The 26535-nt window shown below is 41.3% G+C and overlaps 1 protein-coding gene and 3 long non-coding RNA genes across 6 annotated transcripts; 3 read left to right on the forward strand and 1 right to left on the reverse strand.

Moving 5' to 3' along the window:
• Window positions 1-13904: 13904 nt before the first annotated feature.
• Window positions 13905-14815, forward strand: LOC307025546. Of its 2 annotated transcripts, none has more exons than XR_013804189.1 (3): window positions 13905-14043; window positions 14128-14218; window positions 14727-14815. It is a non-coding gene; the product is annotated as an uncharacterized lncRNA (long non-coding RNA). The 2 variants fall into 2 exon arrangements; XR_013804190.1 differs by lacking the exon at window positions 14727-14815 and adding an exon at window positions 14302-14677.
• A 3428-nt stretch (window positions 14816-18243) lies between these two features.
• LOC307025067 lies at window positions 18244-19805 on the forward strand. Of its 2 annotated transcripts, XR_013804054.1 has the most exons (5): window positions 18244-18270; window positions 18376-18473; window positions 18604-18758; window positions 18921-19097; window positions 19205-19805. It is a non-coding gene; the product is annotated as an uncharacterized lncRNA (long non-coding RNA). The 2 variants fall into 2 exon arrangements; XR_013804055.1 differs by having other exon boundaries at window positions 18255-18473; window positions 18564-18758.
• Window positions 19806-21280: 1475 nt separating this feature from the next.
• Window positions 21281-22314, reverse strand: LOC307024058. The gene is made up of 4 exons (XR_013803828.1): window positions 22206-22314; window positions 21781-21848; window positions 21635-21678; window positions 21281-21434 (listed from the first exon to the last, which is right to left on the reverse strand). It is a non-coding gene; the product is annotated as an uncharacterized lncRNA (long non-coding RNA).
• Window positions 22315-22602: 288 nt separating this feature from the next.
• LOC307025042 (uncharacterized protein) lies at window positions 22603-25866 on the forward strand. Its single transcript, XM_079659624.1, has 4 exons — window positions 22603-22734; window positions 22915-22968; window positions 23443-23577; window positions 25085-25866. Exons 1-4 carry the CDS (start codon window positions 22662-22664, stop codon window positions 25297-25299), a joined length of 477 nt encoding a protein of 158 aa, XP_079515750.1. The 5' UTR covers window positions 22603-22661; the 3' UTR covers window positions 25300-25866.
• Window positions 25867-26535: the final 669 nt, after the last annotated feature.

Here is a 26535-nt window from a genome sequence, read left to right on the forward strand (position 1 = left end):
GGTTCATAGGAACCGAAAGGTGTGTTATAAGTCAGTGTAGTGTTGGTTGCGGGTATAGAGTCCCGCACGACAGCTAGCTGAAGGTGCTAGTATTGAGTCTGCATCTAAGACTAAATTAAATAACAGATCCGACGCTCATGGGGCGGGAGGTGCATTATAAGTCTGTTGGGGTTAACTCCCATTCTGTTGAAAGAAATATCGCATCTTAAAAGCTGGACAGACAGTGAGGAGGATATATTTCTTGTGAATAAATAGAATATATTATTGAACATGAAACAGCCTTTGTCAGATGAATAGATACGGAGTCATAATAGAGGGAGAATTTGAACGAGAGGAGCATGAGTTAAGAGCTTACGGGAACAGTGGGTTCAAGCAGAAAAATTGAATAAAATGATAGCAGAAGTGTTAATTGTTGAAAGAAGCCCACTTCTCCTAAAAAGGCTGAGAGCTACAGCGGGGGAGAGAGAGGGGGGTGTCAGTATTTGTCTGTGAGAGTCCCCCCCTTTTTCCTCTCGAGAGCAGCAGCAGCCCGGAGTGTGTCTGCTTGCTTTTTTCTCTAATGCCTGAAGTTGGAAGGAAATACATTGAAAATGAACGGATCAAGGTGTGATTTGAAGTGGTAGATATATTGAAATAAATAAGAAACAATGATTTGCTGCTATTTAAACATCAATCAGTTTGCTATCCAAACTGATTGATACCGTTGCATTGCATTGTGAATTTCATGGTATTTGTCTTAACTATAATGTACCCACATGCATGTGGTTTCTTTGTCCCAGTTCCTTTTAAGGTCAGCCGCCTCATGGCTAAATCTATTTGACCCCATGAGGTCAAGAGTCATTCTGTTGGACCACCATCTTGTGAAAGACAAATCATTGTTCTTTTGTCACATTTTGAATTAGAAAAGAGTTCATTTTGTTAGATCAATTTATCTATAAATGTTGTAGTGGGAGTTTTGTGTTTGCTAACATTTTTAGGAACGACAACACCAGGAGATGAGTAAACTCAAGAATCCGTGGAGTGTAAATACATTGAGAAAAACACATTTTTATACTCTAACTGTTTGCACATCATAGACAAGGAATTTAGACAATATAAATAAATATTCACCAAAAGTAATAAGTTTAATGGAAAGTAGACATAGGCCTACACTTGAGTCAAATTATATTACTGTGATCTGATCAGTGTGCTCTGCAGGTTTACTATTGTTCTAAGTAACAGTGGGATTTAAAATATTGGAGAAAGTATGGAGATGTCTTTCGTAGTGTGTGAAATATGTGATGCTTGAAACAGGTATTTCAATTTATGGAAGAAAAAGGTTTCCTGAAAGAGTCAGGTTGGGTAGATATGTAACAATGGATAAAACAATTTTTAGAGGGAGTTTTTGTAATATCATTAGTATATATTAATTGAACTAAGACAGATAGTATGATTAGAAAGAGACAGAGTGGAAGGGGTTGGATTTATTTAACCTCAATTTGCTATATTTCTTATAGATAATGCATGCCGAGACCTGGACTCCCCCTCTGAGTTAGAAAGGCTACGACCCCGTCCCTCCAAGCAGACAAAAGACCTAACCCAAGAGGAGACTCCTCCTTCTCCATCACACAGACAGAGAACCGGAGCTGAACCGGAGCTGAACCGTCTCTACTTGAGGCATCCAGAACCGAACCGCTTGCTGACATACAGAAATACTCTCATCAGTCCCTCAGACAGGGCATGAAGTTCCAAGCTGAGCCACGAGATTTGGCACGGGAGCAGAGTGGGGGACATGAGAGCAAAATCCGCCCTCCATAAAGCAGCAGAGAGACTGTAAAGGAGGAGATGAAATGCAAAGCAGTGCAAAGAACAGTGGCATGATGTGGGCTGCAGATGTGACTGGGCCAAAGGCTGCCTAAAAGAGTTACAGCGGATGGATTCAAGAGGTGATGGACTGAAGAGAAGGAAGAATCAGAGGAGTTGGCATAGTCGATTTGAAGTGAGGAGGCCGGGGTCACGGCTTGAGACAACCAGGGGAGGAGAAAAGGAGAACGGGAATGAGTGAGTTTACACATAAACACACTTATTCACAAAACGCACATAGAAGACACCACATTTAAAGAACTTGAATTGACTTGATAAATAAGTAAATGATAAACAAGTTATATATCCCATGAATTAGTCAATTGGTAAATTCAAAATAGCAGTAAAGGGGAAACTGTTAAAGTACAATGGGAAAATCATCCTAAAACACACTGAGGCAGAAAGGGGGAGACATGAAAGAGTAGAACCATGTTCTTCAATCTTTCCATCATATTAACAAATCATTCTTCAAGTGATTTTTATTCATGTGTGAATAAAGTAGTGATCTCATTTGTTACAATATTGATCACCATTAAAAGGATAGTTTTAGGAACCACTCTATAAGACCAATCTTTATTTGTATGGATAATGTTGAATGGAGAACTAGTGACAAGCCAAATATAATTCCAATCTATAAAGTATTGATTTCACCATTGTAACATATATTACTATACGAGAACTTTTTAGGGGGAAGTAACTGTTGTTTGTAGTCCAGAATGTAGTGTTTACAATTCCTAAAAGTTAAACTACAAACCAGATGAAATTACTTCTGTTTTTGAATCCTTGATCAAGTAAAGGGTAATTGTCACGTGTTCGGACACCCAGTGTTCCACACACTGCTAAAGAGTATTACATTGTTTTTTAAGTAGACCGGAATTGAAGATAAATGAGTATAATGAGTTACAGATGTAGCACTGAATTTCAGACTCCAGCTTACAGCTTCCTGCCTACGACCTGCCAAAGACCAGTATAGAGAGCCGCAGTGACGCGTCCTTAAACCCGGAAGTAAACTTCTTCCGGTTCCTTCGTCTAAAACGCAATGCAATTTCTCCATAGGATTTTGGAAAATAGCTCGAAATAAGGTCTGTGGTTGACACATATTTAAGAGATGGATCACGTTTTGTTCAGCCGGATAATATCCACATGTCAACCCTACTTTTATAATTTTTGAATAATAAATATAGTCTGCAGAAGCAAAATGCTAATGTTATGCTATAAACGAACTACAAGCCAGTACAGCAGCAGGGTCGCACGACTTCAACGTCACGCCAACTTAAGATCGTTTCAACTGACTTGCACTGAAACTGCACTTTGAAAACTTTAAATATATTAACATTTTAAACTGTATACCCCGGTTATCTAGGCCCGTTTTGTTTAATGTACAGATGTAGCGATTCATTTCAGACAGTTTGAAACGCGAGGGCCGTGATTGGTACGTGATCTGCCCTCGCTCAAGGGAAAACATCCAGCTTGACTTGAGACCGCCCCCGTGATAGATAAATATAATTATAATGAAGCCAGCTGCAATGGATCAATGATCCACCAGGGGGTGCAGTGGAGTTCCACACTGGAGCTCATGTGAAATAAAGTGAGATACAGTATGCTGGATGTACAGCGGAACTTTGTTAAGATCCATATGTCACGGATATCCTACTACTGTGCTAAATAAGAGACATGTAATCATTTACAAAACATCACCATGTTGTTATTTAACAAAATAATTGTGTTATTCGAAAAAAACGAACGGGAGGAAATGCAGCCCGGCTCTCGATTTGTAATCCTAATTTAATCATCATCTTCACCACGATCATTTATGTTTATGTTCGCCGAATTGACATGAAATCACTGACACATATGAATATACTGTATTCAACTTCATTAAAACGTTATTAACGTGCCTAAACTCAGGAATTCACCAAAAATATGTATATTTTAATGGAGTTTCGTCGGTCGATCAGGATCCCAAAGTGTAGCTTCGCGTCGGGCCGAACCACGCCCCTTAGCTGTGATATAATGAGCATATACCACGGCCTGTCGTGAGCTATTGCTTAATTAGAATGTGCTGTCCCACGGTAATTCAGAAGGCTCACAGGTCACATTCCGACCATTATTTAAAACAATAGGTGCTTTCACACCGTCTACAGTTTGATTTGTATAGAGCAGGGGTCGGCAACCCGCGGCCCACGGGCCGCATGCGGCCCTTTAAGCCCTCTGCTCTGGCTCCTTTGAGCTTAGACAAAAATAAGAAGGAAATAAAATAAAAGTATTTGTAGGACTATATATATTTTGTTGCATGGTTGAAAATGTTTCGTATCTTGTATTTTGAGGTGATACTGTGACACATAAATAAAAAACAAAACGGTTTGAATTAGGTCAACTAAAATATGCGTCACATCCTGCTACGGTCCCACGCGAGCGGCCGAGCGCCTTTTCCTCCGGGTGAATAACCTGACCCCCGGCTCGATGAGCGAACTATGGATAAATCAAAGAAAAGTACCGGAGGAACACAGGATTTAATTCTGTGTGGACGGAGTTATATGCTTTCACAGCAAACGATGCTGGTTTACCGGTATGTTTGATATGTAGAGAGAAGTTGTCAAAGGTGCTGCACTGCAGCCTTTACGTATCGAGAAAAAAAGGGAACAACACGGAGAGGAAGACAGCTGACAATCTTCAGTCATAATTTATATATGACAATAACACTTTTTGTCATATTCCATGGAATGCTCTTAACATCCCGATAGCAATGAATATATTAAATGCTTTGACAATAAATACATACAAAAATGTATCTCTGGAAGCCGTAGCGCTGTAAAAAGCACGACCAGTCATCTGAGCCGGCCCGGCTAAAATAACTGGATGGCCTACCTGCCTGTCAGCCTGTCAGCCTTCCATCTGTGCACACATTTATCTCGTGCCCTCATTGGTCATGTGCGCGTTCGTGTGTGTTGGAGGAGGGGCTCTGTGAGGAAGTCAGAAGGAAGAGGCATATTTTCTCCGGTTGTGTATTTTCAAATTCTAGCGCACTCGAGCTGGTTTCTCCATTCTTACCTACCCTACCTTTAACTATTTTTAGGGTGCAGCTATATGTTTTATTTATTTCAAAGTGGGCCCATTTTAATAATATTTGTTTTCCTTCAAATTTGCAGAGGACTCCCCAAGTGCTTTGTTTAATTTATTTTAAAGTACGCCTCTGTATTATTTTTAATTCTCCTTATAGGAGTTCTTTGTTTCTTATTAGAGGTTAACAGTTTTATATAATGTAATAAATAGCCTAATAAATGCAAAAAAAACTGTAGTTTTTGTCTGATATAACGATAAATACAATTTTATTAGCTATCAAGCTATGAAATATGTTTTGCGGCTCCAGACAAAAAAATGTTTGGGAAAAAGGAGCAAAATGGCTCTTTTGGTCAAAAAGGTTGCAGACCCCTGGTATAGAGGGACCTCTGTGGCCAGTGTTCAAATTACCCATTTGCTTTCGGGGAGCCCTATTTTTCAGAGCACATGATGCTACTAAATATGTCACACGCACGCTCTGTTGACTGGCGCAGCAGCGCGGATGCGATCAATTGCTATAAAAACTCTCTTCTACTAATACAGACAGTGTCACTATGCCGGCGGATGTGGCCGTTGTTGAAGCCTCTTCAGGCTCCGCATCGGCAGGCCTCTCCCTCGGTGTGGAGCTGTCAAACTCAACCCTAACGCCGCTTACAGCCGGCCAACTAAAAGTTGTTTTCCATTCACGTTGTCATTTTTAGACTCCTTTGCTTCTTTGCTTGTTAATCCAAAAGCTGTGACGCTTGGCTGTTTTCGTTTTGCCATATTTTTATTACAAAGCCAGAGTTAAAAAAATATCAATATGAATATTTCAAATGCAGCGCCGCCACGTACAGATGGCAACACCCAGACATATTCACAAATATAAAACAAATATTCAGAAACTGTAATGAACAATAACTATTATTTATTTCAAGAACTGTTATTTACAGAAACTCAACATTTCTAATCTGTGTGACACAAATATGCACGATTGTTTTGGGCTCCCCCTATTTATCTCAAAGTCAGCCTTCAGGGGAGCTCCCTCCCTCTTCGGGGGAGCCAAGCTCCCCCTAGCTCCCCCCCATTTCGAACAGTGTCTGTGGCTGAATGGCCAGCGATTAGGTGCGGCGCATTTATCATAGGTGATCAGAGCTAACTGCCTGCGGTCAGATTTCATTTAAAAAACAGATCTGATTTTAAGACTATTTCTGCGCCCATAAAGAATGATAAGAATAAGAATAATGCGTATTGAACTGGTTTCATTAATTAGTGAGTTTATTTAATACTAGAACCGCCAATCGGGTCAATTTGTGTGATGTGTTGTTGTGTGTGTGCAATGTAACTTTTTTTCAATAAAATATTAAAGTCTCCCAGTCCGTGACTTTTCCTGAAAGTGTGTTATGTAGCACCCTGTGTTGTTAAAAATTGCATTCTAATAGCGGGATTTGACGGGTTTAGGTAGGCCTATACAAAAACCTCTGGCGGTTCTAGTGTTAAGGTAATTAGGTACAGTAGAAGCCCTTTTTTATCACGAACGAATTTAGCAGTTGAACATAAAAGTCAACTAACTGAGGGTCACTTGCAATGACAGTGTTGTGTCTAACTGTAAGCTTGTCACTCAGAGTAACCTACCGTTAATTTAGCTGCTGGAGAAGAAAGATCAAGGGGGGAGGGGGGGAGAGAGCTGTGGTTGATGGGCCATTAGTTGTGTAAATACACAGCTGAGAGCTGCCGTTTCATTCAGACTGTTTAAAAAACGGTAACAACGGACTATTTTTCTTAGCGGATGCATGTCAATTTAAATCAATACATACAACTATTTTTTAAATCAATACATACAACTATTTTTTAAATCAATAAAAACATTTTCTAAATCCATAAAAGCATTTAAATTAATATTGGGAGTCATGTCGTTACTTTGTTGAGAATGTGGCCGTGTAATAAGCGGGATAATTTGCAGCGACTTGTTCCTTATGGGGAAAATAACACCCGTCATGTGTGTGTAGAGGTGTGTGTGGTTAAAACACTTTCATGAAGTGAAGGAATTTCCTTCTATAAAACAGCTGTGGGCAGCAGTGAGTGTCACGGACATGAATTCATAGATCAAGGCAGACTGGTGCACACACTCTCCTGTCCTGCCAGGCGACACGCCCGTTCTAAGCCGTGTCCCTCACTCACATCCCAAGCATCCCCAAAAAGTGTATTATGTTGTTACATCTCAGATGTTATGTTTCAGTTGTGCTCTGTCTATGTTCAGTGATGCAAACTTGTCACTTTTCGGCGAAATTCGAATCCAAAATAAGTCGTTTGTGTGATTCATGTAGATCTGCAATAAAAATATTTTTGGGGTATGGGGGGGTCTGGGACCCGGTGTAATCTGCGGCCGTGAGCTGTTATGTGCCATCATGACACGCATGGTGTTCTTTTTTTATATATTATAATGAAGTGCGAGCTGTGTGCTCGAGTCTTCCTGCCTGTCGGCTCTGCTCATGGTGGATGTATAATAAGGCTCTGCTGCTCCGAGATGATGGTCTATCTTCAGCAGCTACATTACCTACGGGTGCGTTCGTTAATATTAACTGTGCGTCCGGAGTCACTGTGGCACAGACTGGACCGCTGGTGAACAGCTGTCTTGTACTTGAGTAAAAGTAGAAGTACTCAGATCTTGCACTTGAGTAAAAGTAATAGTCCCAGAGTGTAGGAATACTCTGTTACAGTAAAAGTCCTGCATTCAAAATGTTCCTCAAGTAAAAGTAAAAAAGTATTATCATCAAAATATTGTGAAAGTAGCGACAGTAAAAGTAGTCGTTGTGCAGATTGGTCCATTTCAGAATAATATATATGATATGTTTTATAATGATTGATCATGAAAGTGTTCTCAAAGCTGGTAAAGGTGCATCTAGTTTGAATGACTTTGTATACCGCAGGGTAGCTTGTGGATTTACTCCAGGTGGAACTAAAGTCGGAATTAACACTTGATTATATTTCACATCATTCATCCACATCTGTAAATTAACTAAAGGTATACATGGAGTGGAGGAAAAGTACAGCATGTACCTCTGAACTGTAGTGGAGTAGAAGAACAAAGTAGCAAAACATTGAAATACTTAAATAAAGTACAAGTATCTCAAAATTGTGCCCAAGTATAGTACTTGTTGAGTTTATGAACTTAGTTACTTTCCACCATGTGGCTATAAAGATAGAAAGACTAATCCTTGTACAGAGGCATGAAAATACATTTTCAAAATGCTCAACAGTGCTGCCAAAATTATAAACTGACTGCTACACAATTTAAAATAAATGCTTTTATATATTTCTATTAGATGTGACTCTTTGGCGTTTCTGTTATTATTAACACTGCTGCTTTAGTTGTTCTGACTGCTAAAATCCTCTGTTATTCCGTGGGGTGGGGGAGCCGGGGGCTCGGATCCTTGTCACCTTTTTCATATCTGATGAGTTTGCATCCCTGTATGTTAAAAAGCCTCAGTCACCTTAATTCATGTAATAAAAACATCTCAGGTCAGTAACACTCAAAGCTAAATGTGCAATACCATGTTCAGCTATGTTACTATTTATAATGTTATTGTTGTTACATATTGGAATGATTTCTTATCTTACAGTAGGCTATTTTTTACAATGTGTGTTGGAAGGATTTATTAAATTACAATGAATATTGTCATTGTTGAAGGCTTTTAGAGAAGGGTGAACTATAAGCCTGAATTACATAACATTTTATACCTAAAAACATAAAAGCCACAATAAATAAATCACAATTATTCTAGTTATTTTTACATCCCGTATTGCTTTCAACCCACCAGCTTTTATGGTGTTGTTACGACACTAACTGTAAGCTCGTCACATACAGTCTATGGTCACTCAGAGTAACCTACTGTTAATTTAGCTGCTGGAGAAGAAAGATCAGGGGGGGAGGGGGGGAGAGAGCTGTGGTTGATGGGCCATTAGTTGTGTAAATACACAGCTGAGAGCTGCCGTTTCATTCAGACTGTTTAAAAAACGGTAACAACGGACTATTTTTCTTAGCGGATGCATGTCAATTTAAATCAATACATACAACTATTTTTTAAATCAATAAAAACATTTTCTAAATCCATAAAATCATTTCAATTAATATTGGGAGTCATGTCGTTACTTTTTTGAGAATGTGGCCATGCAATAAGCGGGATAATTTGCAGCGACTTGTTCCTTATGGGGAAAATAACACCCTTCATCCAGATGAGGATCCCTCCGCTACGCTTTGGGATCCTGATCAACCGACGAGGCTCTATTAAAATATACATATTTTTGGTGAATTACTGAGTTTAGGCACGTTAATAACGTTTTAATGAAGTTGAATACAGTATATTCATATGTGTCAGTGATTTCATGTCAATTCGGCGAACATAAACATAAATGATCGTGGTGAAGATGATGATTAAATTAGGATTAAAAATCGAGAGCCGGTCTGCATTTCTTCCCGTTCGTTTTTTTCGAATAACAAAATTATTTTGTTAAATAACAATATGGTGATGTTTTGTAAATGATTACATGTCTCTTATTTAGCACAGTAGTATGATATCCGTGACATATGGATCCTAACAAAGTTCGCTGTACATCCATCGTTCTGTATCTGACTTTATTTCACATCAGCTCCAGTGTGGAACACCACTGCACCCCCTGGTGGATCAATGATCCATTGCAGCTGGCTTCATTATAATTACATTTATCTATCACGGGGGCGGTCTCAAGTCAAGCTGGAGGTTTTTCCTTGAGCGAGGGCAGATCACGTACCAATCACGGCCCTCGCGTTTCAAACTGTCTGAAATGAATCGCTACATCTGTATGAAATGCAGAGCTACACAGATCCTAGTAATGGTTTGACTCAAGATAATAGTTATGTACACGAGTTTCTGAAGTAGATCTATTAGACATTTTAATAATAATTAGGTGTAAATAACTTGCAGTAGTAGTAGTACTATAAGGAAGTGAGTTTTGTACCAAGTTGCAGGAAATGTGGGAAGCAGCCGTTCCGATGACAAGTTAGAGATATCTGACGATTAAAGTTGTAATCACGAAGTAATAAATGATGGCGCTCCATATATGACTGATTTTTGTAGACAGAGGATACTGGCCTATGCTGAAATATCAAAGTCTCTGCAGAGCACGACACATGGCCAATGAAACTGAGACCAAATGACCTTTGACCCTGACAGTGTGACTTGAGAAAAGCAACCCGGTATCACTGCAAGACGTGAACATTTGAAGATTTACCATGCTGGGAGACGTGAATATGTCACGGTTTTGTCCCTTCAAAACGTGACAGTTACACGGTATTGTTAACCCATGTTAACCAGTGGAGAAATACCCGGAAGTGCCAAGCAAAGGCTCTACCGCGCCTATTGGTCGGTTTTTATTGTCAAAATTAGATGTTTTTAATTTATTTTGTAATCCTCACACTCTATTTCGCCGATGTTCTTGTGGCCCTAGCTGGTCGACACCTCTTTCAGCAGAAACAAAGGCTACATTCATGTATTACATCGATGTTAATCCCCTTCAAGCGTGAGAGTTACACGGTATTGTTAACAGGGAGAAATACCCGGAAGTGCCAAGCAAATGGTCTACTAATCGTCACACTCGATTTCACCGATTTTCTTGTGGCCCTAGCTGGTCGACACCTCTTTTAGCAGAAACAAAGGCTACGATGTTAATCCATTTGTGTTGTTGTGGAAATACCGGACGTGACGTTGTGTGATCGCTTAGCAACTGAACTCCGTGAAAAATAAACACCACTAAGGTTCAAGAGTCAAGGGTTTTTGTTATCAGATGCTAGCTACAGTGTAATTTTGCCATTTCAAATCTTAGATCCCGAGCTCCTCCAACAGTGCAACATAATATAAATAGAACATAATAAGAAAATAAATAAAGATAGATAAAAAATAGTGCAAAATGCACCACTTTTGGTTCAAATGATGAAACCAGTAGATTCATTCATTTATTTATTTTTGTTGCCCCAGCTAAATCGATGTTAATCCATTTATGTGGTTGTGGAATTACTGTACGTTACATTGTGCGGTCGCGTAGCAAGTGAACACCATGCTACCGATTACTATCCGATGACCATGAACGCACCGGACATCGGCTACAACCTCCTCTCTGTCTGACTTCGTCAAGCAGGTAATGTGCTGCACCGCATGCCTCCAATATTTTAATGTTTATTGCAAGTAAATCAGTTGTAGTTACATATCTTTTTAAAGCACAAGCTAGCTAAACACATATTAGCTTTACTTGACCGGAGATATACTGCAGTGGTGAGTCCGACAACCCGGAAATGAGTTAGCATTTTACAACTATTGGTACCCTCGTCTCAGAGTCAATGGGATTTCTCCATAGGATTTTGGAAAATAGCTCGAAATAAGATCTGTGGAAAACGAACCTGCTTGATAAATGCACCTTTTGTTCAGCCGGATAATCTCCACATATCTACCCTACTTTTATAATTTTCGAATCATAAATCTAATGGCCAGAAGCAAAATGCTAACGTTATGCTATAAACGAACTACAGACCATGGATGTATAATAAGAACCTTTAGAATAATTACCTTTAGAAGTACACCAAAACATAACTGCTAACAATGTAAATGCTGTGTTGGAAACAAAGTTAATGTAAGAAAATGTTGAGTTAAATACTTTTGGCACTGTATATACAAAGCTTGGAAAAATGCCTATTGTGGCTGTCATACTTGCATACAGTGGCAACTAATAGTATTGTGAAGAAATGTCATGACAACCATCGACAGACTGTTACTGCACGCTGATTGTTGTGGTCCTATTTAGGACAAAACGTTCAGAGCTGTCCTTGTTCCAGTCCGCCCCTGATTGATTAGTGCTTTAACTCGTAAATTACACCCAATGTTAAAGCTTGTTGATGATATGTGAGATTGTAAATTGTCATGCATTCTAAAGTGTTCACTGTATTCTTTTCCTTCAACAGATACCAAACCAAAGCAAGATCAAACAGCACTTTTAAGAGCCTTTTTTAATTTCTTCTCTTCTCCCTCCTCAGAGCTATATTCCCTACATTTCTTCCTGTCTTCTCCCCATTTTTACCATCTTCATCTCTGTCTCTTTACCACTTTCTCTTTTGTATTTATACACATGCAAACACACACACCTGTGTGTGTTTTGATTTCTAGTTCCTGAAATGGCTGCTAAACAAGGCGAGGAACAGCTAGAAGATGCCATTTTCCTTGCCGATTTACTTTGTAAACAACTGAAGGTACATTTTTTTATTTCAATTGTATTGGTTTTGTGCCCGATGTACTGATTAGGTTGATTGATTATGTGCTTGTAATTTTGTAATGCTTGTAAGTGAATAGGAATACACTGGGAATGAAAAGCAGCTTGTTGTGAAAATGCATGACTACTTTATTGAAGGAGGAAGAAGACAGGGCCAGAGCAGCATCTAACAGGAACAGAATCCGCTGGGTTGGCAAAGATGCTCAGGGGTGTCCTCTTAAAAGGAGGAGCAGAAGTGAGGCAACCTGCCGACGTACTAAAGGTTTGTGCATGTATACAGGTATTCATGATTAACATATCATTTTTGTTTTGATTGTTCGCAACATGATAGGTACAGCATGTTTCAGCTTAGAGAGGTATTGAACAAATATCTATTATTCCGTCGTACATTTAAAATAGGCCATTGTAATAAATAGTTAGAGTTGGTTAGAACTGTTAGAACTCTTTTAATGCATAACATTTGCCTGCGATTGCCTCCTGTTCTCTGTAATTATGATCTGTTACCAATATATCTATTATTATTATTATTATTATTTTTCAGCCAGAACTGTTGCCATTGACAGTCCAGTGACTGTGGAACCAGCTGGAGCAACCTCTGCAGTACCCCCTCAGCTTTTTCGTAGGATGACATTTACAATCATTGAAAGTTAGGAAATGTGTCAACATAACATCAAACGAATACGTGATGCAATATGAGTACGCTTTTGTGATGCTGAACATTTTCTTTTTTGTTTGTTTCCAGAAGATGAGATTCAGCAATTGCAGGAGCTTTTGGTTGATCAACCATCAACCTCTTCCTCATGGTACCTGCGCCAAAGTGCTGCCCAATTGGAGTGGCAAAAGGCAAGGTCCCATCACTTGGCCAGCTTGCTGTCTTCAACTATGGTACCGGAAAGGAGATGCTCACATTGCTCCTCTCCTGCGGTCCTTCGCTGCAGAGAATGCATGCCCCTTGAATGGTTGTGTCATGACTGTGACATTTCTAAACACAACATACACACCCTTCATATCAGGGAGTCCTTCAATGAAGGATATTTCAAATGTATTCCCCCAACTATGTCACTAGTCAAGACAAATTACATGTTCACTTTGAGACACCAAGGTATTTCACTTAACACAATTTAGCCCCAAGTGGTTATTTTATAACTTTCCTAATGTGCTGGTAGTTTAAGACATATTTTTAACCTCTCTTCACAGATTTTCTTCTGCCCACTGGTAGGCCTTCACACTTGTGTAACCCTGAATGTGTTACAGAGTCTATAGGCAGGCCTGTCATTTTCGTCTGCATTAATGGTATGATTTTAAGTGTTCTTTTTGTCACCCTAATACAGGTAATGAATGCGATTGTTTTTACTAAACTGTATTTGTTATTAGGGCGTTATGATTTGCATCTCCCCAAGAGGGTGTGCAACACATGCCATTACGAATGGACACCTGATTGGGGAGACCTCATTAGAAGCGGTTACTGGCCAGCTTCTGTGAACGGAGACACGTTATATTCCACGGATGTCTTCAAATCTTTTGAGGACCTGAAGACTGTGGCACCAGGTTTGTCCAGACAGGCCTTTTTACAGATCTGATACTCCTATTAGCCCCCTTCTTGCCTCCAACCACTGTGAAAGTCTTCCTGTTTCCTCGTATTATTCTGACATGTGTAAGGTAACAATTTTGCTTCTAAAACTTCCAGACAGGAAAAATCCATGGAGATGTCTTCTAAAGAAGCTTTCTGGAGTATATGGCCTGCCAGTACGAGTGCCAGAAAATGACGTGTGAGGAACCCTTCTCATGCCCAGCTTCTACTCCCAAAATGTTGGCTGTGTCAGTGGATGGGAATAGGAAACAGTACCGTTTCCGACAGTCACAGAGGTACATCTTTTTTGTATGTCAATTGAATTTAAGAAGTAGCCTATCAATGATGATAATGTATTGAATATTTATTTTTGAATTTAGGATCGATGAACCACTTTTTAAAGGGCCGTTCATCATGGAAGACTCGGCTGTCACAGACTTTGTTGACAAAGTCAGAACAAATGTAAAATGTGTAAGCACAACATTTTTTTTCCTATCATTTTTCTAGCCTTTACTTGTTTTGAGAGTGTAACATTAAAATGTCTTTAATAGTAGACCCCAGGAAAAGGTACATGTGGTACCAGCCAGTGGTCAGCTGCTCGAGAGACAGCAAGAAGAGCCAGCAGGCTTGATGAAGAGGGTTTAGACGTGGCTGTGTGTAGACATGGAGTGCTACTGAAAGCTCTCAACATGTTCAGAGGAGAAATGTTTGCCTACCTCTTGTTCCTTCAAACACTGTTTCAAGCTACAAACGTGCATTTTTATTGCACATATATTGCTTGTAAATACTGGCCCTACCTCGAGAAAGTGGCAAAGACAATGCCAGAACTGCGACCTTTGCTGAGCATGCAACCGTTTCTCTCAGTCATGCATGCCGAGGCCCATTCCACAAAGTGTGAGGTAGGCCCACTCTTATATTATTGTGATTGTAAGAATTTTTTTAATTAATCTATGACATATAATATATGTGTATTTGTTAGATTGTGTGGAGTGGGAGACATTTGGAGGGTGCTGGTTCGACGGCCGGGGAAGAAGTGGAGATGGTGAACAGCTTTCGGTCACGTTGTGCCATCACAACTAAGTGTCACGGTTTGTGAAACAAGCAGGACCCAAATGCAGATATAAACTGAAACTTCCTTTATTTCAAGGCTATGATATATATGTACAATGACAAACAGAACACTCACCGCAGAACTAGTCAGGGAACAAGACGAACCGAACCAAGACAGACAGAAAACCCAGAACTTAAATACACACAAGACTAATCACACAACAAGACACAGGTGAGGAGGGAGGAGAAAACACAGGGGCCCAGGTGAACATAATCAGACAATTAGACACACCAGGGAAACTAATGACAAGAGGAAAACACAGGGAAAAGGACCAGACAATAACCCAAAGGAAAACATGACATGGAAAACAGCAAAAACACCCAAACCTACAAAACTATAAACGTGACATAACATGAGAATCGTGACATAACCCCCCCCTCAAGGGACGGATTCCAGACGTCCCAAAAAAACAAAAGTCCAGCAGGGTGGGTGCAGGGGGTCTGGAGGACGGGTCTCGGGCGGACGGCCCGGGGGCAAGGCAGAGTTCAAAAAAGGGGAATTCGGGCGGACGGCCCGGGGGCAAGGCAGAGTTCAAGAAGGGGAATTCGGGCAGACGGCCCGGGGGCAAGGCAGAGTCCATGGAGGGAATCTCGGGCGGACGGCCAGGGGGCAAGGCAGAGTCCGAGGAGGGGTGAAGACCAGACATTTCCGGAGGCCAGTCAGGAGCCGGTGTCGGCAAGATCCCCCGGAAACAGGGCCGTCAGGACCCCCGGCAGGAGAGCAGTCGGCGGAATCCCCAACGCGACAGGACATGGAGTTGGCAGGACCACAGCGGAAGAGTAGTTGGCGGGACCTCCAACGGCACAGGACATGGGGTTGGCAGGACCCCCGGCCGAGGAGCAGTCTGCGGGACCTCCAACGTGCCAAGACATGGAGTTGGCAGGACCCCCGGCAGAAGAGTAGTCTGCGGGACCTCCAACGGCACAGGACATGGGGTTGGCAGGACCCTCGGCAGAAGAGCAGTCTGCGGGACCTCCAACGTGACAAGACATGGAGTTGGCAGGACCCCCGGCAGAAGAGTAGTCAGCGGGACCTCCAACGTCACAGGACATGGGGTTGGCGGGACCCCCGGCAGAAGAGCAGTCTGCGGGACCTCCAACGGGACAAGACATGGAGTTGGCATGACCCCCGGCAGAAAAGCAGTCTGCGGGACCTCCAACGACACTTGAGTAGGTTGGTTCGCCAACAGAACACGGGGAGCTGGCGTCGGACGGACAGCCATCAGGACACGGGGAGCTGGCGTCGGACGGACAGCCAACCGGAGACGAGGTGCTGGAGTCGGCCGGTACGCCGACAGGACTCGGGGAGCTGGCGTCGGACGGACAGCCAACCGGAGACGAGGTGCTGGAGTCGGCCGGTATGCCGACAGGACTCGGGGAGCTGGCGTCGGACGGACAGCCATCAGGACACGGGGAGCTGGCGTCGGACGGACAGCCAACCGGAGACGAGGTGCTGGAGTCGGCCGGTACGCCGACAGGACTCGAGGAGCTGGCATCGGACGGACAGCCAACCGGAGACGAGGTGCTGGAGTCGGCCGGTATGCCGACAGGACATGGGGAGTTGGCGTCGGACGGACAGCCAACAGGAGACGAGGTGCTGGAGTCGGCCGGTACGCCGACAGGACTCGAGGAGCTGGCGTCGGCCGATGAGTCAGCAGGTGACGAGGAGCCGGAGTCGGGACCGTGGTTACTGGAGCCGGCACTGAAGCCGGGACCATGGCTGTAAGGTCCGGTTCTGGAGCCGGAAACATGGCTGTACGGTCCGGTTCTGGAGCCGGAAACATGGCTGTAAGGTCCGGAGCCGAAGCTTGGATCCTGGCTGTGTAAGCCAGGTAATGGAGTATGGAAGCAAAGCTGCGTGGGCCGGTACTGGAGCATGGAGCCATGGCTGCTGGGCCCTGTTCTGGGGCTGGAACCATGGCTCTTGGGGCTTGAGCTGCTAGCTTGGCCTTGCGACTCCTCCTCTTAGCAGCCGCCTGAATACTCCGTGGACCTCCATAAGCCAGACGAGTTCCAGAATATGACTCCTGGACAGGAGCAGGAACTGGGGCAGAAGCATGGGTTGACTGCAGACGGAACCCACCGAGGCGTATGGTGCCAGGTTGGGAATTGGGAGGCCGGGAGCTAGCATGCCTGGGGCTAGCAGGCCGGGAATCACACACAGGGAGGATCTTTGAAATTCAGCCAGGTAAGAACTTCACCATACCTGGTTTCTCTCTAGCCATCTGGCGCGCCTCCGACAACACAGCCTCCCGCTGCTGAACTCCGGGTGCTCTCTTCCATCTATCTGAGCAGTTAGCCAAAAAAAAGGAAAAATGTAATAATTCCGACTCGAACGGATCTGCTGGGTTCATTTCTTGGTCGGTTCGTACTGTCACGGGTTGTGAAACAAGAAGGACCCAAATGCAGATATAAACTGAAACTTCCTTTATTTCAAGGCTATGATATATATGTACAATGACAAACAGAACACTCACCGCAGAACTAGTCAGGGAACAAGACGAACCGAACCAAGACAGACAGAAAACCCAGAACTTAAATACACACAAGACTAATCACACAACAAGACACAGGTGAGGAGGGAGGAGAAAACACAGGGGCCCAGGTGAACATAATCAGACAATTAGACACACCAGGGAAACCAATGACAAGAGGAAAACACAGGGAAAAGGACCAGAGAATAACCCAAAGGAAAACATGACATGGAAAACAGCAAAAACACCGAAACCTACAAAACTATAAACGTGACATAACATGAGAATCGTGACACTAAGTACATGACAAAATCAGATATGCCCTCTTGTCATTAGACCAACATAATTCTGTCTTGAAGTTATTATCCATCTCTTACTTTACTTTATCTTTGTCTTTGATGTAGTCTGTTTCAACAGTGCTAGAGTTTTTATGAGTTGATTTCCAAATACCCAAGTTATATTATTTATCTGCTTGTCAATTTTACTTTTAAAAACAGCTCGCAATGACATGTTGACTGTCCATGCAATGGGATGGAACAGACGGAAGCAGGAACACCTTCATGTTGTGTTGGCCAAGAGATATGTCAAGGTAATTGGCCATCTAAGTATAGGCATGGCAAGATTAGATTTGTAAGACTAATGTGCAAATCTGTCACAAACAAATAATTGTCAAAGCTGTTAAAGTGTTGGATACTGAGTGCTTGTGCAGGTCTGGAAAAGTTTGAATGATTAATGACTGTTTTCAAGACATGAAAAGTTATGGAAATTTGGGTGAAAATCTTGAAAATACATCTGTATCGGCAACATCTTTTTTACAACAGACAATCCCAATGTTGGAGGGTGAGACTCAAAAAATGAAGGACACCTGCGAAGAGCTTGGATGCCCTGAGGACAAAGTCCAACAATGGGTAAATGATGTTAGAGACTGGGCAACAAACGGTATGCTGTTTCCTAACTTGATAATATAACATTGTTATTTAACGTATAGTATTAACACCTATGTTTTCTTTGTCCTCAAACTGTGTTTCTTGTTATTTACCCAAGACAACACATCAGGCGACAATCAGTCTCTCCAGATGTCCATTGAGCAGCTATTTCTAGGGCTGTGCCAAAAGAAAGCTTGCCTCTCTATAGACAGACTGGTAAGTTATTATTATTCAGTTGCAGTCATGTAATTAAAAAATTCCATTGAAAATTGTTTCTGTAATCTTTTTTACAATTACGTCATATAGACAGCAATAAGATTTGGTAGTTGCGTCGCAAAAGGTTAAGGGAGGAAAAGACCAAACTCTTAGCGGCAATACGCCAGTACAACACCGGACAGCCTCCTGAAGGAGAAATCCAGGAAGAAGAGGTGGAGAGAAGACTGTCTGCAGAACAGCAAACAACAGACAGTCTAATATGGCCATGGGAAGTGCAAAGTGATGGTAAGAGCTTCTCTTGTTTGTGTTTATATAATATGTTTATTTTCTGGCACTAAGCAAGACCTATAACACCAGCTTCCCAGTCAATGGACTATGACCGGTCACTTATCCTACTGGTGCATGTCTTGGTCGGTAATGGTATGCTTGCTGTTCCTCTCTCTTCAGAATCGGTGTCCATTTTGGCCCAAAAAAAAGTCTTTGATGCCTATATGGGCAAAAGGAGACTTGTGGAGGAGAGGGCCATAATTGTGAGGGAGATGAGGCAGCACTGCCTTTATCTGAGAAGTCAGGCTGACAAGATCAGGATGCAGATGCAACATGTGTCATGTGGAGGACATAGTGGTACATTCCATGATGCCATAACCAAATACTACTTAACATCCACAGTGTGTACTAGTAACAAAAATGGGATGCCTTTTCAATATTCTATTCTCTATGTTCTGCCCTAGACATGACTCAAGAAGGGAGAGATGGATTAGCTAGTCTTCTAAAGAAAAGACTTGCTGACGTGGACACACACATCCAGCATCTTTTTTCGGCCTACAGCCTGACAATTGGACCAAATGCCCCTCAATGGCCTGATGATTCTGTGGAGAACCATGACCAAGACAGTGACATCAGTGATGACAGTGAGGAAGACCCTGATGAGGACATCACACACACCCTACCCCCACCTTGAGGAAAGGACGCTGGGGCACAGCACCTCTCTCCCCCACCCTACCCCCTCCTTGAGGAAAGGACGCTGGGGCACAGCGCCTCTCTCCCCCACCCTACCCCCTCCTTGAGGAAAGGATACTGGGGTACAGCGCCTCTCTCCCCCACCCTACCCTGAAGGACACTAGGGTGTACAGCAGGGATGGCCAACCAGTTAGAGGTTGAGAGCCAATAATTTCCCTGCGTTACTGCAAAGAGCCACATCATACAGATAGGCACACATGCTGGGTGTATGTCCCCCCACCTCTCTCTCTCCTTTCTGTGTGCTCCCTCAGTCTCTTCCTCTATGTGCCAGTCTCTCTCACACATAGAACATGAACATCTAAACATTTACAATAATTGCCCCACACACTCAGACACACCCTCCCTCACACAGACACACATACCTCTGCTCAGTCAGAATTCTTGTTAATGTCACACACCATGATATTGACTGACATGTACTTAACCTCTCCTACCAGTATTAAGACCAGAGGCCAGTTATCGTCAGTGCTTGAATTGGAATAAAAAAGATGCCAGTACTCTAAATCAGCAACAAGTATTTGGCACAAAGTCATAGTATATCCTATAATGCTGGTGGGTTTGTCTCTTTACTGTATATTTTAGAAAGGCTCACTGTACTTAAACAAAATAACTCAGGGTGCATCTGAGATTAGAGGGGGTGCAGTGGTAAAGTGCTATTTTTATAAGTGGGGAGTGGACCTGACACCCTCTAGTCTAGGGGGGTCCGGGGGCATGCTCCCCCGGGAACATTTTTTTTTAAATATTGAAGTTAGATGCATCAATCTGGTGCACTTTGAGAGCAAAATGAAGAGATATATGGATACCTCTCAACATCCATATGAAACAACTGTAAAAAGATTTACTTTTTCTTTATGGATATAAAAGAAAATAAAGCTTGACTCCTACTGGCTGGTTAAATGACTCCTCGTCCCTGAGGCCACTACCAGTTTTTTGTGCCATTTTGCTGGATTTATTTGTCAATAGCGTTGCTGCACAAAGTGATAGCCCTCTAGTTTAAATCTACTAGCCAAAAAGAAACATATGGAGATGGATTACTATTTAAAACAATTTGCAAATCTATTTGGAAGCAGTGGGGCCGGGCCTCAAATCCTATAGGGGGGTCCGGGGGCATGCTCCCCCGGTAAGATTGTTTTTTAAATGTTGGACTTAAATGCATCAATCTGGAACATTTTGAGGGGGAAATAAAGAGACTACACCCATATGAAACAAACATGTATACATTTAAATAATCATAAAATCATAAGTACATGGCCATAACCAATAGCATACAATATCCAATATGAAAAAACATTGAAACTTGTTTATTTATTTGTTTTTGGTTCATTTATAGTTGTGAGTGTGTCTGGGCTCCTGAATCGGCCTCTCCTGTCTCCCTCCTCTCCCCCTGCTCCTCTTTGAGGCAACAGCAAAGACTAGTTTTAGCTTTCAACAAGTTTATCTTAACTTTTTTCACCTAGTTAACATTTTGTTTGTATTATTCATGCATATTTTACTAATCACTACCCCCTCAAATGGAAATATGTGTTTACATAAATAGTGACCGAACCGTTTGAGACCCACTGAGATAACTTAAACTAAGTTAACTATCTAAAGACTCAGAGAGTAATTTACCTAACCAGAGCTGTAGTTATCATGATGTTTGTGTGTGTTGAAGATGTTTAGGGTGAATGAGTATGTGTCCTGTCAAAGAGTCCTCTGTCATGACTCCGAATCATTGATTTGGGGACTGCCTGAGGGCAGAAACACAAAAACACACACACACACACACACACACACACACACACACACACACACACACACACACACACACACACACACACACACACACACACACACACACACACACACACACACACACACACACACACACACACACACACACACACTCAAATGACACTGAATTGACTGGCAGGCTCCCAGGTGTCTTCCCATTTTCTCCAACTGAAAAACACAATGAATAAAAACAACCATAAGATCATTGCATGTGCCACAAGATAATTTCATATGCATGGGTTATCATAAAACAACAAATTACTTAGGGTCAGTTTTCTAGAAGCCTGATAGTAAACTAGTTATGAAGTAATACATTTATTTATAACGCACAGTCTAAAAAAAAGCTAACCAAAGAGCTGTGTTCTCACCTTGATGCGCAAGGCAGCCAGCAGACCATTACCTCCTCTCTTCCCTACAGACGGGCACACAAACAGACAAAAACAAGTGTTAGCCATATCAGCGACTACGGGTAAATGCATTGCTGCTTCATGCTCTGTCAGTTTCAACATCTTACCTTCTCTACCCTTCTGTCTTTTATTCCGTTGTAGTTGAATATCTGCTGCCTTGAGCATTTTCTGCAGCCTGAAATGGTGCAAATAAGAAGTTATAAACAAATGAAGAAAAGGTTTGGACATCCTCCAGACGAATATTTGATTAATGACTTTCATATAGGAAGAGAACATTAGCTAATCTGCAATGTGGCCTATTTGTGTCCAACTTCCTTTTTGTTTTATTTCATGAAACATCATTTCTAACCACCTTATAAAAAAAGACAAGTCATTGAGCAAACCTTTATGGTTTTTTATGGTTATTAGAAAGAGAGGGATTATGGAAACCTGGATCTGATATCTTGTGTGCAAAAGGACTTGCGCGTGAATGGGAGAATAGTATACAGCTATTTATTTGTTCAGTAGGATGTACCACAAAAACAAAACATACCCTTATTCTTCTTCTTCATCCCTTCACCTGTGGTACTGCTACACCCATTTGCTACAGAGGTAGCAAGTTGTCCTAGTGTTGGAGAGGAGGAGCGCTCTGTGGGCAAACCTGTGACAGATGTAAGAAAGTTAAATGAGTGACGTTAGAGACTGGGGCTTAGATAGCATCACAACCTCTGTGGGCTATAGATGATTTTTGCCCTTCATGTTCCTGATCTACTGACTTCAAATATGGAGTATGTCAAAATGTATTATGTAACTTAAACAACTTTCATAATATTTTTTGTTAGCGTCCAGCTGTGACTTTATGACAAATCACACCCTATTTATGGAAAGACGGTTTCCCTAAGATATCTGTGAATTGTGTTGTATTTGTTTTTCTGTTGTATATGTAAAATGGCAATTCTACAGACTTCCTGAGGGCACCCTTCAGCTTGCTAAGATCAGCAAACTTCTCATGGCCTTGGAGCAAGGACGCCTGGCAGAATTCCAGGGCAAGACCCTGGATGACATCAGCATTGATCCTGAGGGTAAAATCTTTTTTTACATGTTCATACATGAAATACCAATTCTGTTTCCAAAGTAATTGTACTTGTATATAAAAACATATTTTTCTAGGGCATTATTGGAGCATGTCAGACTTAATTTAAGTGCATTGTGCTTCTACTAATTCATTCTTCATTCTCCTTCCTCTAACCCCAAACTCACAGAGAATGTGCGCATGGACAGCGACAATGAGACAGTGTGTGAGTCAGACTCACAAGGTAAATATTATTTTTAAGTGGGACCATGCTATGTCCCATTCAAGTTTGTGGTATATGATCCTGATCTTTAGTACTGTAGCATTTTGTATCAGCTGTATCGGCAAGTCAGATTGTTGTAATTACCATCATTTTGATTAGATTTGTATCATGTACTTCATAAAAATACATTAAATATTGCATCATAAATACAAAATTGTAAGACTTAAATTACTGATGTGATATGAATGAAAGATTACTTTGATATTACAAACCAGTTCACACTGTAGAGCTCAGCTGTAAATAAAAGCAGCGAAGAAATACAAGTTTGTTTGGGTAGACAAAAGGAGGGAGAACATAGTAAAGAAAGGATCAGATTTGTTTTTAGCCATTATACACCCATTGAAAAAAGCCGCATCAAATATTCGAGTTTTAGCTCGGGATATATCTAATTTTCTTGCAACACATAATTGATTATTTTTTATATCTGGTTTTCAGAGGGTCAAGTCACATCCACTCAGATGGAGAATGAAACAACAATGAGAGATGGGAGCAATACAGATGAAGCATCGCAACAGGGCCCCATGACACCTCCACCAGCTGCTCAACCACAGACCCAGAGAAGGCAAAAAGGTCAACTTTTTAGACAATACTTTGTTACTGAATGCTCTTCCATGGTTGATGTAATGTTTCATGGTTCTACACTGACATCTTTTAGATCTGCTTGTGTATAATGTTAACTCTTTTGAATATATAACATTACATTTGCATCTTCTATTTGCTCTCTTGCATTTTGAGTTACTGGTTAGCAATTTTTCTTTGTTTCAATCCAATGTAAAAGGGTTATTTCAAACGCATTAGAAAATGTATACCTAGTTTACCACCAGGATTATGCAGTTAGTTTTGGTACGTTCATGTGTGAGGTAGGGGTTTCACAACTACCATTATTTACTAGTCGACAAGTTTTTCAAAATAGTAGTCGACTAGTTGTTACGTCGTCATAAAGACACACAAAGAGAGGTGTAAAACTGTATTTTGTATTGCAATGCATACAGTTACGTTAAACACTGTAACAAAGCAGCATTTTAATTTGGGTTACATGGCTGATTAAATAAAAAACAGTAACTGGAGTCACCAAATCTACTGCAAAAACTCTGTTAAGAACATAAATGCAACGTAAATCCAGTGCGCATTGCGCAACACTTTACTCGCTGTCAGTGTCCTCCTCGATAAGGATGTCCACCCTTCCAGGTTTTTTGGTTTGCGTTAAGGAAGACCAAATCATCAACATGTGAGGGAAGGAGGCTTGACCGCTGTCGGGTGACAGTGGTGCCTGCCAGGGAAAACATCCGTTCACTTGGGGTGCTGGTGTAGCCAGGTAGCACCTGGAAAGCTTGGCTAAACGGGGGAAGCGGTTCGCGTTTTGTGCCCACCACTTGAGAGGGTTATCCATTGTGGGGATATGGGGTGTCTGCTGGCAGTAATCCCGTAGCTCATCCGCGCCACTGTTGACCCGTGTTTTCTTGTTGATCTCGAAATGAGGTCCAAACAGCTGTTCAAAGAGGGGGTGCTAGTGGAGCACGCTCGTGAACTTTTAGCGCCGGAGCTAAAACTGAAACTGTAGAGTGCATAGGTGCGGCGCAGTTGCGCATAAGATGAGGACCCCTGAATGTCGGGCGTGTTTTGCTGGAGCATTTTGCAGCGCCAATGTCGGCATCCTCATCTCCCACGTTTGCCTCCATTTTGTTCACGACTAGATGACTAGGGCCTACAGCGCTGAGTGGTAGTGGTAGTGGACTAGTCGAGTAGTTGGTGAAACCCCTAGTGTGAGGTTTTGAGATATTCTCCTCTGAAACTTCTGCCACCATGCCCTTTATATCTAAGGTCAATGGAATCAGAATTATTGCTGACATTCTGGAAGAATGTCGTAAAACTACTTAATGTGTATTATTGTTTATTATTATTTTTTGTACCAATCAATATAGATTTATTATAGAATCTAAAATGGAGACCGAATTTATTTACATATTATGCTACTTGTGTTATTATTCATATATGTCTATCAACTTTTTCTCTCATAACTTTTCCATAGCAGTTCCAGAAAAACACAAAATAATTTATTTGTGTCATTTTTATACAGGTCGGCAGCCTTTCAAGAAAAAGCTGTGGGAAAAGATGGAGATCCAAGCTGTTGAGAAGCACATGATGACCTTCATTAACACATGTCGCGTTCCACGGAAAAGCGACTGCGATAAGTGTCTTGAAATGGAAGGAGAAGCACTCAAACAAAGAAATTGGTTGGACATAAAGTTTTACATAAAGAATCGGATCACAGCTCTCAAGAGCAAAATGTAAAGTGATCATTGATGTCTGTTGACACCATTAGTTTTTGTTGTCAAGTGTAATGCTTGCAAAAGTTAAATCATTGATGCAAGCCACTATACAAATATAGATCATACTTTATTTCTTATTTCACCCCTCATTGATGTCCTCTTAATACCTCCTTTTCTTTTATCTGAATTATTCACAATTTCCTCCTGCCTTATCTCTTCAACCTTATCTATTTCATCTTATCTTCTCTTACCTCTATGCTTTTTAAATCTCATCTCTTTTTTGTAATCTTCCTTTTATCTCAACTACCTTATCATCTCTTCTAGTTTCTCATATAATCTTGTTTTTTTCTTAACACAATTTAATCTTGTCCCTTTTCACACTTTCAATTTCCTTATTTCTTTCAATGTCCCAACTATCACATCTGGTGTTCTCGTCTGTATCTACCATTTTATTGTCATGAATCGCATATCGTTACTTAAGTAATCTCCCTTTATGTCTAACATAAAAGTTTTGAAGGTTAAATTCTTTCAGTGACCTTAGACCCTCATTTAAAAACAAGTTGTTTTTTAAGTCCTTTTTGGGACCTTTGTTATATAATAATGCCGTTCTTAAATGGCGATACCTTTTTGTGTACACAGAATACAATTCTTTTGAAAATTAAAAGTCTAATAACGACAATTTCCTTGTATTTACTGGACATTACAATGACTATTTAAGCAGAATAGCCTTATAAGCATGACTTATATGGCTTCAATAATTAACACTTAGAACACAAACCCCTCTTTATTTAAAAAGTAGGAAACTGATGCACATTCAGTAAATGTACTGTGAGTCTCATTCACGAGTTCAGACATCCCTGTGTCACAGTGTGTAAATAGACTTATAAAAAACATTACTATAATAGCTTATATAGTAATTAAAATGCTATCAGTACATTGGAATTCAATATAACTGTCACTCAACAGAAGCTACATGTTGACACTAAAGGTGAAAATCATTCTGCATCATGATAGCCCTCACTTTGACAGTCAAAGGTGTTACATTGTTACCTAAAGTAAGTTTAGTAATACAGTGTGCAAAGTGACCCCACTAATGTTTTAAACCAGACATTGTATTTTTGGAGCCCACACATGACTAAAAGCCAGACAGCGTGTATATATGGACCCCTCCTGTAACTCTGTACCTGACAAGACCCCATGAAACGGGTTATAGTCCGGTCAGTGACCTCTACTTTCTCTGATTGATAATTTGAAGTGA

The sequence above is a fragment of the Notothenia rossii genome, assembly GCF_949606895.1.
Source record: "Notothenia rossii genome assembly, chromosome: 11".
Lineage (NCBI taxonomy): Eukaryota > Metazoa > Chordata > Actinopteri > Perciformes > Nototheniidae > Notothenia > Notothenia rossii.

What these genes read in the sequence shown, in the direction of transcription:
- LOC307025042 (XM_079659624.1), top strand. Translation starts at nt 22,662, where the DNA reads ATGGCCTTGGAGCAAGGACGCCTGGCAGAATTCCAGGGCAAGACCCTG. An exon ending in GTGTGAGTCAGACTCACAAG is followed by an intron (nt 22,969 to 23,442) that starts GTAAATATTATT and finishes TCTGGTTTTCAG; the next exon opens with AGGGTCAAGTCACATCCACT. An exon ending in GACCCAGAGAAGGCAAAAAG is followed by an intron (nt 23,578 to 25,084) that starts GTCAACTTTTTA and finishes ATTTTTATACAG; the next exon opens with GTCGGCAGCCTTTCAAGAAA.